Raw genomic sequence first — 14,086 nt, 5'->3', positions numbered from 1 at the left:
ACAGCTATGTGTGTGCAGACAAGAGCTGTGTGTGAAAAGTGTGTATATGTGTGTGAGAATGTTTACGTATGTGTGTAAGCAGACAAGAAAAGAGCTGTGTGTGTGTGTGTGTGTGTGTGTGTGTGTGTGTGTGTGTGTGTGTGTGTGCGCATGTGCATGCAGGTGTCTGTGTTTTTCTTTTCCTCTCCTTTGCCCTCCGGGGTGTTTTGCTTATGGGGATCCTCTAACCAAAGGGACAGATGGACATCTGAGAAAGAGCCATTGGTGGCGGGATGCCCAGTTCCAGGGGCCAGAAGAAATGGCCCGTGGCTGGTCGGTGTCAATGGGGGAGGGCCGGGGACTGCAAGGGCCTCTTTCTCCCTTGAGACACAGGTCACGGGAAACATGGACGTTCACTGGAGAAGCCACGTCTCGTGGCCTGCCAATGTCGGCTTCTTAGAAGAGTCAGTTGTCACCTCTCTCAGCTGCTGGGGTTTGGCCAGGCCTGGAACCATCTCGAAAGCTCACTGGGCCTGAGGGCTTGTGCATAAGACCTACTCTAGATAGGAGTGCCGGAGTTCTTCCCATTTTCCAGATGGGGAAGCCTGAAGCCCAGAGGTGGGCCTGCCTGTGGCCCCGCTGAGGCCCAATGAGTCTGGCCCTCCCTCTGAATGAACCCCAGGGCCAGCCAGCCAGATGTTTGAGCTATAGTGAGAATAAGCGATGAGGAATCCTTTCTCCTGGGCTCTGCAGCTCTGTCTCAGGATAAATCCGTATCTGCTGTGTGAGGTCGGTCAGTCAGGCCCTCCTGGTCAGTCGGGCGCTCCATGGTGCTGGCTGCTGCAGCTGTCAGACCCTTCTCAGAACCCTGCTTTCATAGAATTGAAGCAAATGGTAAATTTCTATTCCAGGCGGGTGAAGACAGAGGGGTCTGGCTTTTCCCACCAGCCCCTGAAATCCATCCATATACTGGGAGCCCCTGGCTTAGGGGCATTTACAGCCATCGTAAGATTAGGGGAAGTGAGCCCCGGGAAGGCCTGTGGTCTTTGATGCATCCTCAGCCTAGGGCCTAGGGACTGGCAGGGAGCCTGGAGAGGTCTCCTCACTGTGGGCTGGAGGTGGCAGCTTAGGGCCCCCCACCGAAAGGGGGGACGGCTCCATCTCTGACATCTGAAAGTGAATGGGGTGGCAGAGGGTGGAGCCCACCAGATGGCAGCGGCCACAATTTCTCTGGCCTCGGAAAGCATCCTGCAAGGGAAAAGATGGTGTTCAGTGGTCGGCCAGGTGGCTCAGTGGCTGCAGACTCAGGAAGACCTGAGTTCAAATTTAGCTTATTCACTTAATAGCTGGGTGACCCTGGGCAAGTCACTGGATCTCTGTTTGCCTCGGTTTCCTCCTCTATAAAATGGGAATAACAGTGGCACCTCCCTGCACGGTGGTCATGAGGATCAAATGTCAAGTGCTCAGTGCAGGGCCTGGCACATGGGAGGTTCTATGGGGACACTTCTCTCTGTCCTCATCTATGAGCCTCCATCTGGCCCAGGGCCCTTCCCTTCCCAGCACCCCCCCCCCCATTTAAAAATGGCAGAAATCGTCTCCTGTAGATGTACCTCCTCCGGGTGGGGCAGGAAGCCCACTGGTCAGGAACCAGAGGAAACGCACCAGAGCCATTCATTCAGTGTCTCTGTCCAGGGTACACAGACAGGACATAACTGTATTGGGTGAGGGGGGGGGGAGAGAGAGAGAGAGAGAAGAGACACAGAGACAGAGACAGAGACACACACACACAGACACAGAGTCAGAGAGAGAGAGAGAGAGAGAGAGAGGACAGACACAGAGAGACAGAGAAGCATGTCACAATAAGACCCTGGCCAGCAGTGAACCCGCCTGGAGCCCCCTCTGTGGCCCTAGCCATGTCTCTCTGGGGGTACTGTAGGAATACACTGTTTCACCAGAGAGTCAGGGGCTTGGCTGGTGTCAGGTGGCTCCAGCAAAGATTAGGCTCCCACTGGGTATTGGTGGTTGAGCTCGTTGGCAGGCACACAATCCGAGTGCATGGTGCTTCTGTCTTCCTGGGGCAGGGCAGACTGCATCGTGGTCCTGGGGCCGCCTGGGAAGGCGTCCTGCACAGAGCCCGTCTCTGATTGCTTTTGGGGTTGAGATCCTGGAAGAGGGTCACCTCTGAGACTGCCCGTTGCCTGTGGCATTGAGGGCATGCATCCCAATGGAGGGGGGGCAATGGGCCGATGCACTGGGGAGAGAGGGAGTCCGACCTGAGAGTGGTTGGGAGGGTTAGCGACTGGCTCCAGCTGGACCTGGGGGCCACCTGTCTGCCAGGCCCTGCAATCAGCACTGGGGGTGCAAGGACAAGGAATGGACCCGTCCCTGATGGCCCTTAGTGGGAGATGACAAGGATGCGGGCTTGGGATGGCATCTGGCTCTGGTGTCTCACTGGGAGCCGGAAGGAACTCTGACATGAAGAATTCCCTCATCCGGTGCAGGTCACCATGTCTTGGTGGCTCTGAGCCCTAAGCAGGGGCCTGGGTCACTGTCTCTTGCCTGGAGGTGGAAATTGGGGTGAGGTGTGAGCTGGGTCTCGAAGGGAAGGGAGGGCTTCTTTGAGGCAGAGGTGAGGCGGGGGCTGGCCAGTACAAAGGCTTGGAGGTAGGAGATGGAGTGTGTGAGGGCTGGCTTGCAGAATGTGGCATGGGGATTAGCTCCCACGGAGCCTGGCATGATAGGCCAGGGCCAAGCGAAGAAGGGATTTCAAAGATAAACAGAAGAGTCTGATTTCATCTGGAGTCAAAGGGAGTTCCTGTCATTCACTGAGCCCAGAGTGAAGCGGCCAGGCGTTGAGGGAGAATTGTTTGGCAGCTGGGTGGTGAGGTGAGAAGTAAGGACAACGCTTAGGAGCCAGTGAGCTGGGGCCAAGCCAGAGCCTTGTGTGGGGAGAGAGGAGACGGCGTGTGCGGAGGGAGCCGAGGGGCGGGGGCTGACACCAAGGCTGTGACCCTGAGCCGGAGAGAGCCATGACCGGGGACCAGGGGCGTTCCGATCTGAGCCATCACCTCTGCAGTGTCCGGCAGGCTGAGGCTCAGGGCAGCGAGTCCGGAGACCCAGGAGAGTGTGTGGGAGACGCTGGGAGGAGGAGGAATGTGGGGTGGGGAGGCCGAGGGGGTCCGAGGAAGAGATGCCGAGACCTCACCGATAGGGAGAGGAGGGTGGAGGAGAACCGTGAGCCTTGGACACTGAGGGAACCCAAGTCCAGCTCTGGGCAGCTGGGCCTCTGGGCAGTGGCAGAAATGCAGAGGAGAGGCTGGGGGAGGGGAATAAGTAATCACCGAAGAGAGAGCAGCCCCACCGAAGGGGACTGGCCCTTGGGACAGGCTTGGGAGCCTACTTAGATGTGGGGGGCCACCTGGAGGAATCATGGGAGAGAGACAGTGTGCCAAGGGCTGAACCGATGTCTGGGCATCATCTAGGTAGGTTGGCATTCAGAACCTGGACCATGGCAAGTGATGAGGTCTCCGTGAGAGAGGGAATAGGGAAGAGAAGTGGGCCTGGCTCTCCAGTGAATAGGGCACAGGGTATGGGCAGTGATTGCGCAAAGGAGACTGAGAAAGCGTGGGCAGAGAGGTAGGTGGAAAGCTGGAAGGATACACATCCCTGCATTGGAAAGGCTGGGGAGGAGGAAGCGAGCAGCCCTGAAGGGCAGCCCTGGCCTTCAGGCCTAAGGGTGGGCTCCTTGGGCCTGTCTGGCTGTAGGTAGAGGGATCCCTTCCCTCCCCTGGGGCGGAGGCGGCCCTGGGGTGGGGACAGTGCCTGGGAGGTGGTTCCTGGGTCTTTCCTTGGGGCTCCTTCCTCCACAAGATGACGCTAAGGGGTTGGGGGTGGGGGTGTAGGATGTGTTTGGAAATGAAGTGATAGAAATACAAGTGAGAGCAGTAGATGAAAAGCCCGGCCCTCTGCGGGGTACAAGGGAAGCCCGTTGGGCACCAGGACCCTGGTGGGCTCCACCTGCCTGCCTTGAAGTCCCTCCTCTCTGGGGACTCCCCACTCCCCTCCCCCTCCAGGTTTCCATCATCTGCCAATACCAAGAAAGCCAGGGCTTGGGGCTGAATGACGCCCCCTTTCCACTTACCTCTGGCACAGACCTGCGCGCTTTGAGTCGGCAGCTGGGATGGCTATTTTTAGCTTTTGATTAACATTTAACTCTCTGAGCTTTCTATATTCAGTGCTAAGAGCTGGCAGGCCCGCCAGCACCCCCAGGGCCCAGGCCAGCGGGGCAGCCCCCTCCCCATGCCCCCTTTCCAGGGGCATCCAGAAGCGCCCACCACCAGGGCTCCGAGGGCTTTCCTTTTTCTACACAGAAATGTGGAGAGAACCAGGCTCTGGGTTTGGCTGCTCCTGCCTGGCTGGCTGCACTAGGCAGGGCACTTGGTGTGCTGAGACCTTGGTTTTGTCATTTGCAGTAAGATTGTCCTCCCCAGGGCTTCAGGGCTGCCACACCATCCTTGTTATCCTGGGTAGGCAGTGGGCAGAGTGACAGCCACACCTCCCTCCCTCCTCATCTCTCTCCCCATCTCCTCCCTCCCCTTTTCCCTCTCTCCTTCTCCCTCCACTCCTCTCCTCCTCTCTCTCTCCCCTCCTCTCCCTCCCCTCCTCCTCCCTCTCTCCCCTCCTCTCCCTTCCCTCCTCCCTCTCTTCCCTCTCTCCCCTTCTATCCCTCACACTTTCCCTAGCTCCGGTAGTCACAGGCCAGAGTGATCTTTGGCCAGCACACCCCCCTGGATAGATGAGAAAGAACATTGCCAAATTGGTTCCAAGCTGGTTTCAACTTGCCCAGAGCAGCGCTCACTGGTTCCCACTGACTCGGACCAGTTAAGCTGGTTCTAAATGGTCCGAAGTGCAGGCCGTCTGCACAGCTGTGTGGCGCACACTGATGGCTTCCCTTGGGGTGTGTGGCCCCTCAGTGGGGAGGGGTGTGCCAGTTGGGCACACAGGGTAAAAGCCCCGTGGTGCTCGAAGCCAGTCCTTGCACCCAGCAGGCTCTCTTGTCCTGTGCCTTGGTGGTGGTGCAGCTGCTGCAGAGCCCAGAAGGCGTCTTCTCCCTGGGCTTGCTTCATGGGTAGCAGCCCAGCTCCTGCCACAGTCTTTCCGCAGCTGGCAGAGAACACTCATCAAACCATTGCTCATGCTTTGCTGCCTGCTCTAGTTATGTAGGTCCTGGTGGCTCTATCGAGGCCGGGTGGTCCAGTGACTAGTGGGGGCTTGGGGTAAGAAGGACCCTGTCCGCAGCACCTACTGAGGGACTTGTGTGGCGCTAGGGGATGCCAGAGGGCAGAGGGTGCAGGTCCTCTGTCTGCCACTGGGGGTGCAAAGACCAGAGTGAAGCAGCCCCTGCCCTCAGGGCTCTGGCTCTATCAACCTTGATAATGTGTGGCTGCAGAGGTATATGAGGCATAGGAAGGCCTCCTGTAGGTGGTGCCAAAAGGCAGAGGGAGGGGGGAGAAGGGGAGGCATGCTCGGTGGGGCACAGCTCATGCAAAGGTGTGGAGATGGGGAACACACAGCAAGAAGTCAGGCACGCTGGCTTCTGAGCTGTCTCTGCCAGCACCCAGGACAGTGCCCTGCCCCCAGATCCTTGATGTGTGCCATAGCCCCGCCCACTTTGGGGCCGCTAACTGTTGAGCTTTCTGAGTCTAGCTTCAGTTTCCCTCGATTCCAAACCCCTCCCCCATGGCTGGTCGGCATCTGGGTTCAGAGACTAGTCTGAACCTTCGCCCTCCTGATGGGCCTTCTGCCAGGCAGCCCTCCCTCCTTCTACAGGCTGAGCGCCCTGTGCTGGGCACATCCTCTCTCGTTGGGTCCTTAGCCAGAAGAGGCATGGGCAGAGTTTCTTGCTCCTGCCACCGTAGCCCAGGTTCGCATTTGCTGTGGGGGTGGTGAGCTGCCCCAAAGGTCCAGCCAGCTCCCGTGGCTCTGCTGTTCAGAGGAGAGCAGACGCCCAATGAGGCTGCAGAGGAGGGGAGGCATCATCCATCCATGCTGATGAAGGCCTCCCCACTGGGGCTCCCGGTCCCCTTCTCTGCCTGCACTGCCGTCTCCTGTGCCACTCGGCTATAGCACTGGGGACCATCCCAAGTTAGGGGACAAAGGTGGATGTGCAACAGCAATTCCTGGCCCGTGTGGCTTTCCCCCAGAGTCCTTTGGTCAGGTCATGGCTCATGGGGGAGCATGGGAAGGACAGTGTCCCAGGGCTGGACAGGCTCTACCCACTGTCTGAAGCCCACTGTCCGAGTGGGTGAGTGGGGAGCGGGCAGGGCATGCCCTCTCAGGAGGGTGGAGATGGGGCACCATGGGTCCGTGGGAGGGGGCCTTGAGCTCTCCCTTCCCTCCCCTGCTGCCCACTCCTGTCCCATAGACCCCGCGAGCTCTGTTCATCCTGCATTCGTGTGGGAGGCCGGCTGGCTCTGACCGCTTCTTTCTTTTTGATTTCCAGCCAGAGAACTTACAGAAGAATTGGCTTCGCGAATTTTACCAGGTAAGCGGACGACTCCCAGCTCATCCTCCCGCCCCACCAGTGTTCGCTCCATCAGCACTGTGGCTGCCACGTGGGTCAGGGCATGACAGTGTCAGGCTACTGGCCCAGCACCTTTGGGCTTCATCCATGGGTGGGCCCTGAGCCCGGCCCTGATCCTTGGCCCATCCCACAGTAAGGCTGCTTGTGCTGGGCCCTGGGCCTCTGGGAAACCCAAGTGGGGGTGGGGGCCACTTGATGAAGCTCCCTGGGTATGTGAAGCACTTCCTTCTGTTGTTTTTTTAGATTCTTTTTTTTTTTTTTGGTGGGGCAATGAGGGTTAAGTGACTTGCCCAGGGTCACACAGCTAGTGAGTGTCAAAGTGTCTGAGTATAGATTTGAACTCAGGTTCTCCTGAAACCAGGGCAGGTGCCTTATCCACTGCGCCACCTAGCTTCCCCCCTGCTGTTCTTTTTAAAATTCCTGTGAGGAGTGTGATGGGGATTGGCCAACCTCTGATGAGTCATGATACCCTGTCTCTGATCCAAGCTAGAATGGCTGGGCTTTACTGCCTGGGGCCTTTTAATTAAGGGAAGAGCTTAGACTTGGCCCACTTGGTCATGGGGCCAGAGTCCAAGCAGGGGGCAAAGGCTCCATGACAGGAATCCTCACCAGGCTTCAATTGCTACTGAACCACAAGAGGTCATTTTGAATGGGGGGGGGGGTCTGTAGTTATGTGCCACAGGGCTCTATCCTTGCCTTGGTCCTTGTCTCCTTTTTAATTGGCGGCTTTGTCCAAGAAGCCTCGTCAGATTTTCAGCCAGCCACAGACTTGAAGCAGGGCTGTGTTCCTCTGTACCCTGTGAGGGAGGGACCCCAGGGGGCGTGGCTATTCGTTCCTATCCTCCTCCTTCTGCCCCAATGAAGCCAACAAGAGATCCTTCGTCTCCTTCCTGGCCGCCTGCTGTCATCATGGCCTTTAGCCAGAGTCCACGCTTCCTCTTGCTGCTTGTGGTCCAGGAGAACCGAAGGCCCCCTTGGCACAGGCTTTCTCCCTGGGATGATGGGGCCATGGGACAGGTCAGGGGTTCCTCAAGGGCTCTGTGTTGTTTGGAGATGGTGAGGCCTGGGCCTGAAGCATCTTTGGAGAAGTTTGTTCTCCCACGTGGCTGTGGCGCATGGCGGCTGCAGTGTGTGGTGGCTTTGTGTCTGGCTGTGGTCCAGTTCCCAGCCCGTCCATCTGTGGAATCCCCCCTAAGATTCGGAGTTCAGTATCTGGAGTTAGGAGCTTTGTCGCCTGCTGTGTACAAAGCACCACCCAGGAGATGCAGGGACAAAGCAGAAAAGACCCTGATTCAGTGAGCCCTTGGGGAAGGAGGCTGGGGTCAGATATGGCCCCCGCCTCTTAGCTGTGGGAGCTTGGCCCAGTCAGCGCACTCCCTCCAGCCTGTCTCCTCATCTGTAAGATAGGAAGCGTCTGCCTCAAGCTTTCTCTCACTCTCCCCGCCCCCCCCCCCCCCAGCCAGGTGATCGTGAGCTCATCGAATTGGGGGCTTTTCTATTTTGTCCCTGCATCGTATACCGTAGGTACCTAATAACTGCTTGTTGGGTTGTTTCAAACCCTCCTCTCTTCCTCATTTTCTTACTTTTGAGGGTGCCCCCCCAATTGTTGTCCTGACCTTTTGACTTTTGTAGTGTGAGGGCCAAATTTAATATCTGGAGAGTTAATTGAGTGGCTCACCGTAATATTGGGGTCCCAGAAATAATGAGGGACCTCTAGTTCCAAAGCTCCCTCCCCTCCAAACTGCATTTTTAGATACTTCTTCCAGGTGAAGCAGAAAGGAGCCTTACAGCCTCTTTTCCACAAACAGATCAGATTTTATTAATTGGGAATACAATAAACAGAAAAGGTGAAATTAATAAAAATCAAAGATAAGGGAACAGGGAAAAAGAAATACGATAATCCTCCCAGCTCTAACCTAAGTCTATACAATCCCCAACCCGCTTCCAGTTCAGCTAATTCCAAAGAAAGCAGGGCTTGTCTGTTAACTCACCACCTGGGCGTCTGCTCCTGCCGCTCGCACCACCGGAAAGGAGGAAACTCCGGAAGAGCCTCAGACTCCCCTCAGCGGGCATGTAATCTTCCTTCCCCAGGAGAGGTCCTTCAAAAACTGCCTGTGGAGAGAGGTTTTCTCCTTCGGACATCAGTGGTATAAGGCAGGTCAGGTGTGGCCCCTCCCGATGAGTCAGCCAAAGGCCAATAATCTTACCACAGGAGCATCTCTTGAATCTTTTCTGCCCCCTCCCTTCCCGATGCTGCCCCTACCCTGGGCAGGCCCTTCTCTCCCCATGCCGGAACAAGAGCTGCAGAGGGGTCTCCCTGCCTGCCTCTCCTCCTGCTCTGGTCCCGCAGCTGTGACCATGTCACCCCCTGCTTCTGTAGTTCCAGCCCCTCCCTGTTACCCGAGGATTCCGTCTCCACTCCTTTGTGGAATGTTTACAGCTACCAAGGCCCAGCCTGTGTTTGGGGCCTCCTTGACAGGCAGGAGATGACTTCTGTGTTCCTTTCACGACTCTCCATCTCCCATCGCCAGACCTTTGCACCTGCCATCCCCCTGACCATGAAGGCCCTCCCTGCTCTCTCCTGTCCCAGGGCTCCTCCCTTCCTCTATGAAGCTGCCTCTCCTGATCCCCCTCCTTTAGGGGAGGGGTGCTTACGTTCTTCATTCATGCCTCCCCGGCATGCGGCAGGTACCTACTTTTTGTGGATGGCCATTCCCTAAGCTGGGGGTGGGGGGCGCTGCTTTGTTTCCCATCTTTGGCTATGACAAATAATACCGCTGCGTATTTTCCTGCATCTGCCCCCCACCCCCGCTTTTTTTCTTTCTTTCAGCTAATTGGGGTAAATGCCCAGTTTGGGAATTGGTGGATCAAGGGTGCTAACAGCAGCTCAGCCCCCGCTTTTGTGCAGGCGGGAGAGTAGGGCGCGATACCTCCCCACAGGGCGCCTTCCTGCGGTACCAGCCTCACTCCCGGGGCCGGATGATCTTCATTTCCTCAGTGAAGTGAGGTCAGGGTACAATCTGTGGAGAGGAATGGGGCGAAAGTGTGCAGTTTGGAAGAGCTGCTGCGTGGGCTGAAGCAGAGCCCGTGGGGCCCTGGGAGAAGTCTGTGAATGGGGCATCGGCCCAGGCCCTGTGGTTTGGGGATATTGTCCAGCAGTGGTCAGGAGCTCGAGGAAGGCCAGTGAGCTGGAGCGTGGCCAGAGCGGGTGGCTCAGGAAGTGAGAGGTTTGAAAACCCAGCTGTCTGTGCACCACGGAAGGGCCGCTCACATTCCTGAAGAAGAAATGACCCGGGGCCACAGACAGGGCAGAGACCTGGAGTCAGAGATAGACACACAGGCAGAAAAGAGACAGATCACAGGGGGTGGTGAGAGACAAAGACAGAGAGAGAAAAGAAGGGGAGAGACAGAGAGATGGAGAGAGATAGAAGGGAGGGAAGAAGAGGAGAGTGTGAGAAAGACAGAGAGGACAGGGACAAAGAGAGATGGAGAGACAGAGAGAGACAGAGAAAGGAAGAGGAGAGAGACAGAGCGAGAGAGCAGGTGCTAGCTCAGGAGAACCCATGAGAACTTACAAAGTTCTCACTGTCTGTAGACATTGGGCTAAGTGAGGCCCTGGACTGCTAAGCCAAAGGAGCCAGGCCTCCCCTTAGCTCTGGGATCTGTCCTTATTTTGGAGAAGACAGCATGCACAAAGGGGCTCGACTGGGGTTGGTGGCAGCTGGTGTCCCAGGGTCTGGGTTCAAATCCTGACTCCTGTCACTTAACACCCTGAGCCTCGGTGTCCTCTTCTGCAAAAAGAGGAGGATGAATCACCTTGCTCCAGGTGTCCCTTCAGGCTTTTGACCAATGTCCCCACCATCCTCCATCTGAAAGGTGGTTCACGGGCAGCAAGGGGGCCCGAGGGATGAGGTGTTCTGCCAGTTCCAGTGGCCTGGAGGCCTCAACGATCGCCCGTGTGCAGAGGTACCAGGCTCTCCCCTGAGCTGCAGCCTCACTTCACCCCTGGTCAGAGTGCCGCTCCCCAGCCTCGCTTCCCTCTTGCTCCTGTTGTGGGCACTGTTGTCCTAATGTTGCGGACCCTCCCAGGCTCGGCAGGTCCGCCCTATCTTATGTGATCCTCGTGTCAACCTTGTGAGGGAAGTGCTGTTGTTATCCCCATTTATGAGATTAGGAAACCGAGGCTGACACATATTATGGAGAAGGAGCCAGGAGGCTTTGGTAACTGACTGCATAGGAAAGATGGACAGAGGGAAGGGTCACATCCAAGCTCTAGGCTTTGACTAGGGAGGGCAGGGGCATTGAATGGTGGCCCTACAGGCAGCAAGAGTGGAGTCAGAAGGTGGAGCTGGCTTGGAGGGCCAAGTGTGGGACATGGGCCCAGAAGTCAGGCAAGAGGAGTGGACTGAAGAAGGGACTTTGGGACCTGTTCACAGGCCCTAGAAACAAGCTCTCGACAGGATAAATGGGAAATAATCAGCAGAGGGGAGGCCTTGGGATTTGGGGGCACCAGGATAGGCTTCTGGTGGAAGGAAGGGGTTTAGTTAAGACTTGGAAGAAGTCCAGAGGGCAGAGGTGAGGAGGGGGAGCTCCAGGCCAGAGAGAAGGCCTGAAGCTGAGAGAGTCTCCCTTCCTTCTACCTCATGCCGGCTCTTTGTTCCACACTTGGCTAGTTCCTGACCAGTCAGTCACTCAGCAAGCATTTATCAGGTATCTCCTTTGTCCCGGGTATTGGCCTAAGCTGGGGAGACAAGGAAAGGCAAAAGACAACCCTTGCCCTTGGCCTCGTGGAGCCCCCAGGCACCCAGTTCTGCACAGACAAGCCTTGGCAGGCCCCATGGATGCCAGCCAACAGAGGGGAGGCTGATGTGTGGGGAGGAGGCCAATGGTCTGCTCCTGTGGGATTGGGCCTGATTAGGGGTTGAGGGGAGCACAGTGAGATTAGAATCTAACTTCTGGAGGGACTGTCCTGGGACAAGGCGGGCAGCCTGGCTCGCGGTGGCCTCTCAGTGCAAGGGCCACAGCATTTGGGGCCCCAAGGCTCCTCAGGCCCTGGTTAGCAAGTGAGGACAGTGAGAGCTAGGCAGGTCATGCCACTCACTCAGGTCATGAGGAGCAGAATTGGGATGCGTGGTCTCCAGACTCCCAGAGGAAGGGATTTGAAGTCGAGTTGCCACCTCTGAGGGCTGATTTCTGCTCTCCCAGAAGGGGACACTCCTCTCCCCGGGAGGCTTCCAGCAGAGACTGGCTGGCCCCTAGACAAGTAGGTTGTGGGCTGGAGTCTGGCCTGGCCTGGATAGCTGCTGAGGGTCCTTTGGATTCTCAGCAGGAGACCTGTGCTTTTGTTAGCATCGCTTCTGGTGGCTTTGTCAGCCATGACCCGGCACTCCCAGCCTGGGCAGACCCAGGGGCTCTGGTCAGCCGGGATGGTCCAGTTCAGGTCTGGCCTGGACATCTGGAGGCCTCGATTGTTGTTCTGTCTGCTCCGAGATCTGGGGCCATGGGGATGGAGGGCCCCGCCTGGGACTGGGGTGGGGAATCTCCATGCCCTGCCTGGCATTCTGGGAGATGAATCGCTCATGACACCCGCTGTTGCTCCTCAGAGGTGCAGGCTGAGGCAGGCTGGGATTTTCCATGGACGCTGACTTTGGGATTCCCTCTGCCTTTTCCGGCCCCGGTCCTGACAGTTGGTTGACCTTCAGGGCATGGGGGGACTTGGGAGGGGGGGGCTCAGCATGTTTGTTTTTCTTGGCCAGTGTCAGGGTTTCACTTGTAAAGTTTGATTTATTCCTTATTGTTTGTGTGTCTTTGGGGTATTTGCCGGGACCTCAGACGTCTCAAATATGGGTGGCTATTTCAGTCTCTCTTTAAACAAGTTATTATTAAACAGAGCCCAGAGAGCCACCCCAGGAGGCCTTGTGTGGGAAGGGTTCAGAGCCCTGTCTCCGTCAGCCGCACTGGCGAGAGGCTATATTTTTAGCATCTCTTGAGCAAGGGCCGCCTTTTGCCACCTTGTTTGGTTGGGCGGCCTTGGAGACATTCTGCCCCCCGCCCCTCCATGAGGAAGGCTGTGCCAGGCCTGCCCGCTCAGGCTGCAGGGGTGGGTCTGGCAGCAGCTGTGCCAGGCCTGCCCACTCAGGCTGCAGGGATGGCTCTGGCGGCAGCTGCTCAGGGGGAGCTCTGGGATTCCTTGCTCTCATTCCAAAGTCCAGCAGGGCTGCTCTCGCCTCTGCACCCCAGGAGCCACTGTGTCATACCTCGGCGGGGATCCTTGAGCAGGGCTGGGGAGCCGTGCTGGACTCAGGCGGGGGTAGGTGAGGCAAGGAGAAGGGGTCAGGAAGGCTGCCTGGGCCGTGACGTGAGTGCCCAGGATGGTGCGGCATCGATTCTGAGCTCGGGGGATCTTCTCTTGGAGGTCGTCTAGACCCACCCTCTCATTTTACAGATGAGGTAACTGAGGCTCATTGAGGTGGCGACTTCCCCAAAGTCTGCTCTTAAGCAGCAGAGCAGGGGATGAAGAGCTGTCTTCCCCACGGGAGGACATGGGGGCCGTATCCCCCAAATCTAGTGTTCCTCATCACCACCCCAATGTCGCCAACCCACTCTTCTCTCAGGTGACTGGAGGCAGAGTCAGTCCAAGGTGCCCTTAGGGTTCCCCCGCAGTGGGTAAGCGCGCTCTTCCACACTCCTGAGGGGGTTAGGGTGCGGGAGAAGGAAGCCTGCCTCTGATCTGGATAGAGCCGCACTGCCAAGCCGAGGAGCTGAGAGGGCACTGGCCGGGGAGTTAGGCAGTCTGGCTTCTTGCCTCAGTGTTTGATGTGCCATGCTGGACGGTGCAATTCAGGGGAGCCCTGTTGCCCGAACTTAAGTCAGGGAACCCAGCTTCTTGAACAGGTAGGTGTGGATGCTCTCTCTCTGTGGTCCCGTGGAGCCCCCAGGTGGTCCTTGGTGCCTTCGCCTGAACCTTTCGTGTTGGCATTGGAGTGACCCACCAGAGGGCTGGTCTACACTGGAATGTGGTTGTCACAGCTGGGTGAGGTCATCGAAGGGAGCTGGGACGGGAGCCCAAGGATTGTGGGATGGCTTGTTGAGTGATTGATTGGGTCCCGTGACAGTGTGCCTGCTGAGGAGGTCAAGGTAGCTCCTTTCACTTGGGGGAAGCTTTCATTGTGGGGGCCTAAGTCAGCTTTGTTCTTGGGGACCAGACAGAGCAAGTCCCTCAGTTACTGAGAGCAGCCCCCTTGTTCCCGTGATCTCCTCTCCAGATCCTCCGTTGGTCCTCGTCAAGCACAGGTGCAGTACTTATCTTAATTAGCTTCGACTTCGAATGCCTTCCCTGCTCTCTCCAGGTTTTCTTGGGGCCCCACGCTGTGTGCTCAGAACCTGGGGCCGGTATTCTGGATGTGGGTAGAGGCAGTGGAATTCCCTGGACGTGGCTGCACTGCACCCTGGCTAGAGACAGATGGATGGTCCTGGGGACAGGGCTGCTGCCCACTGGACCGAAGGCCTTTTCGTCAGTCCCTA

The 14,086-nt window shown here is 57.3% G+C and overlaps 1 protein-coding gene across 1 annotated transcript in view; it reads left to right on the top strand.

Moving 5' to 3' along the window:
• INPP5A (inositol polyphosphate-5-phosphatase A) overlaps positions 1–14,086 on the top strand; it is a 216,540-nt gene that overhangs the window by 56,522 nt on the left and 145,932 nt on the right. The window contains exon 2 of the mRNA XM_043987081.1: positions 6,482–6,523. Within this exon, the coding sequence (XP_043843016.1) occupies positions 6,482–6,523 (42 nt within the window). The remainder of the gene's footprint in view (positions 1–6,481; positions 6,524–14,086) is intronic.

The sequence above is a fragment of the Dromiciops gliroides genome, chromosome 2 (genome assembly GCF_019393635.1).
Source record: "Dromiciops gliroides isolate mDroGli1 chromosome 2, mDroGli1.pri, whole genome shotgun sequence".
Classification (NCBI taxonomy): domain Eukaryota; kingdom Metazoa; phylum Chordata; class Mammalia; order Microbiotheria; family Microbiotheriidae; genus Dromiciops; species Dromiciops gliroides.
Note: the sequence above shows the minus strand (reverse complement) of the source record. Positions and strands in the feature narration are given on the sequence as shown.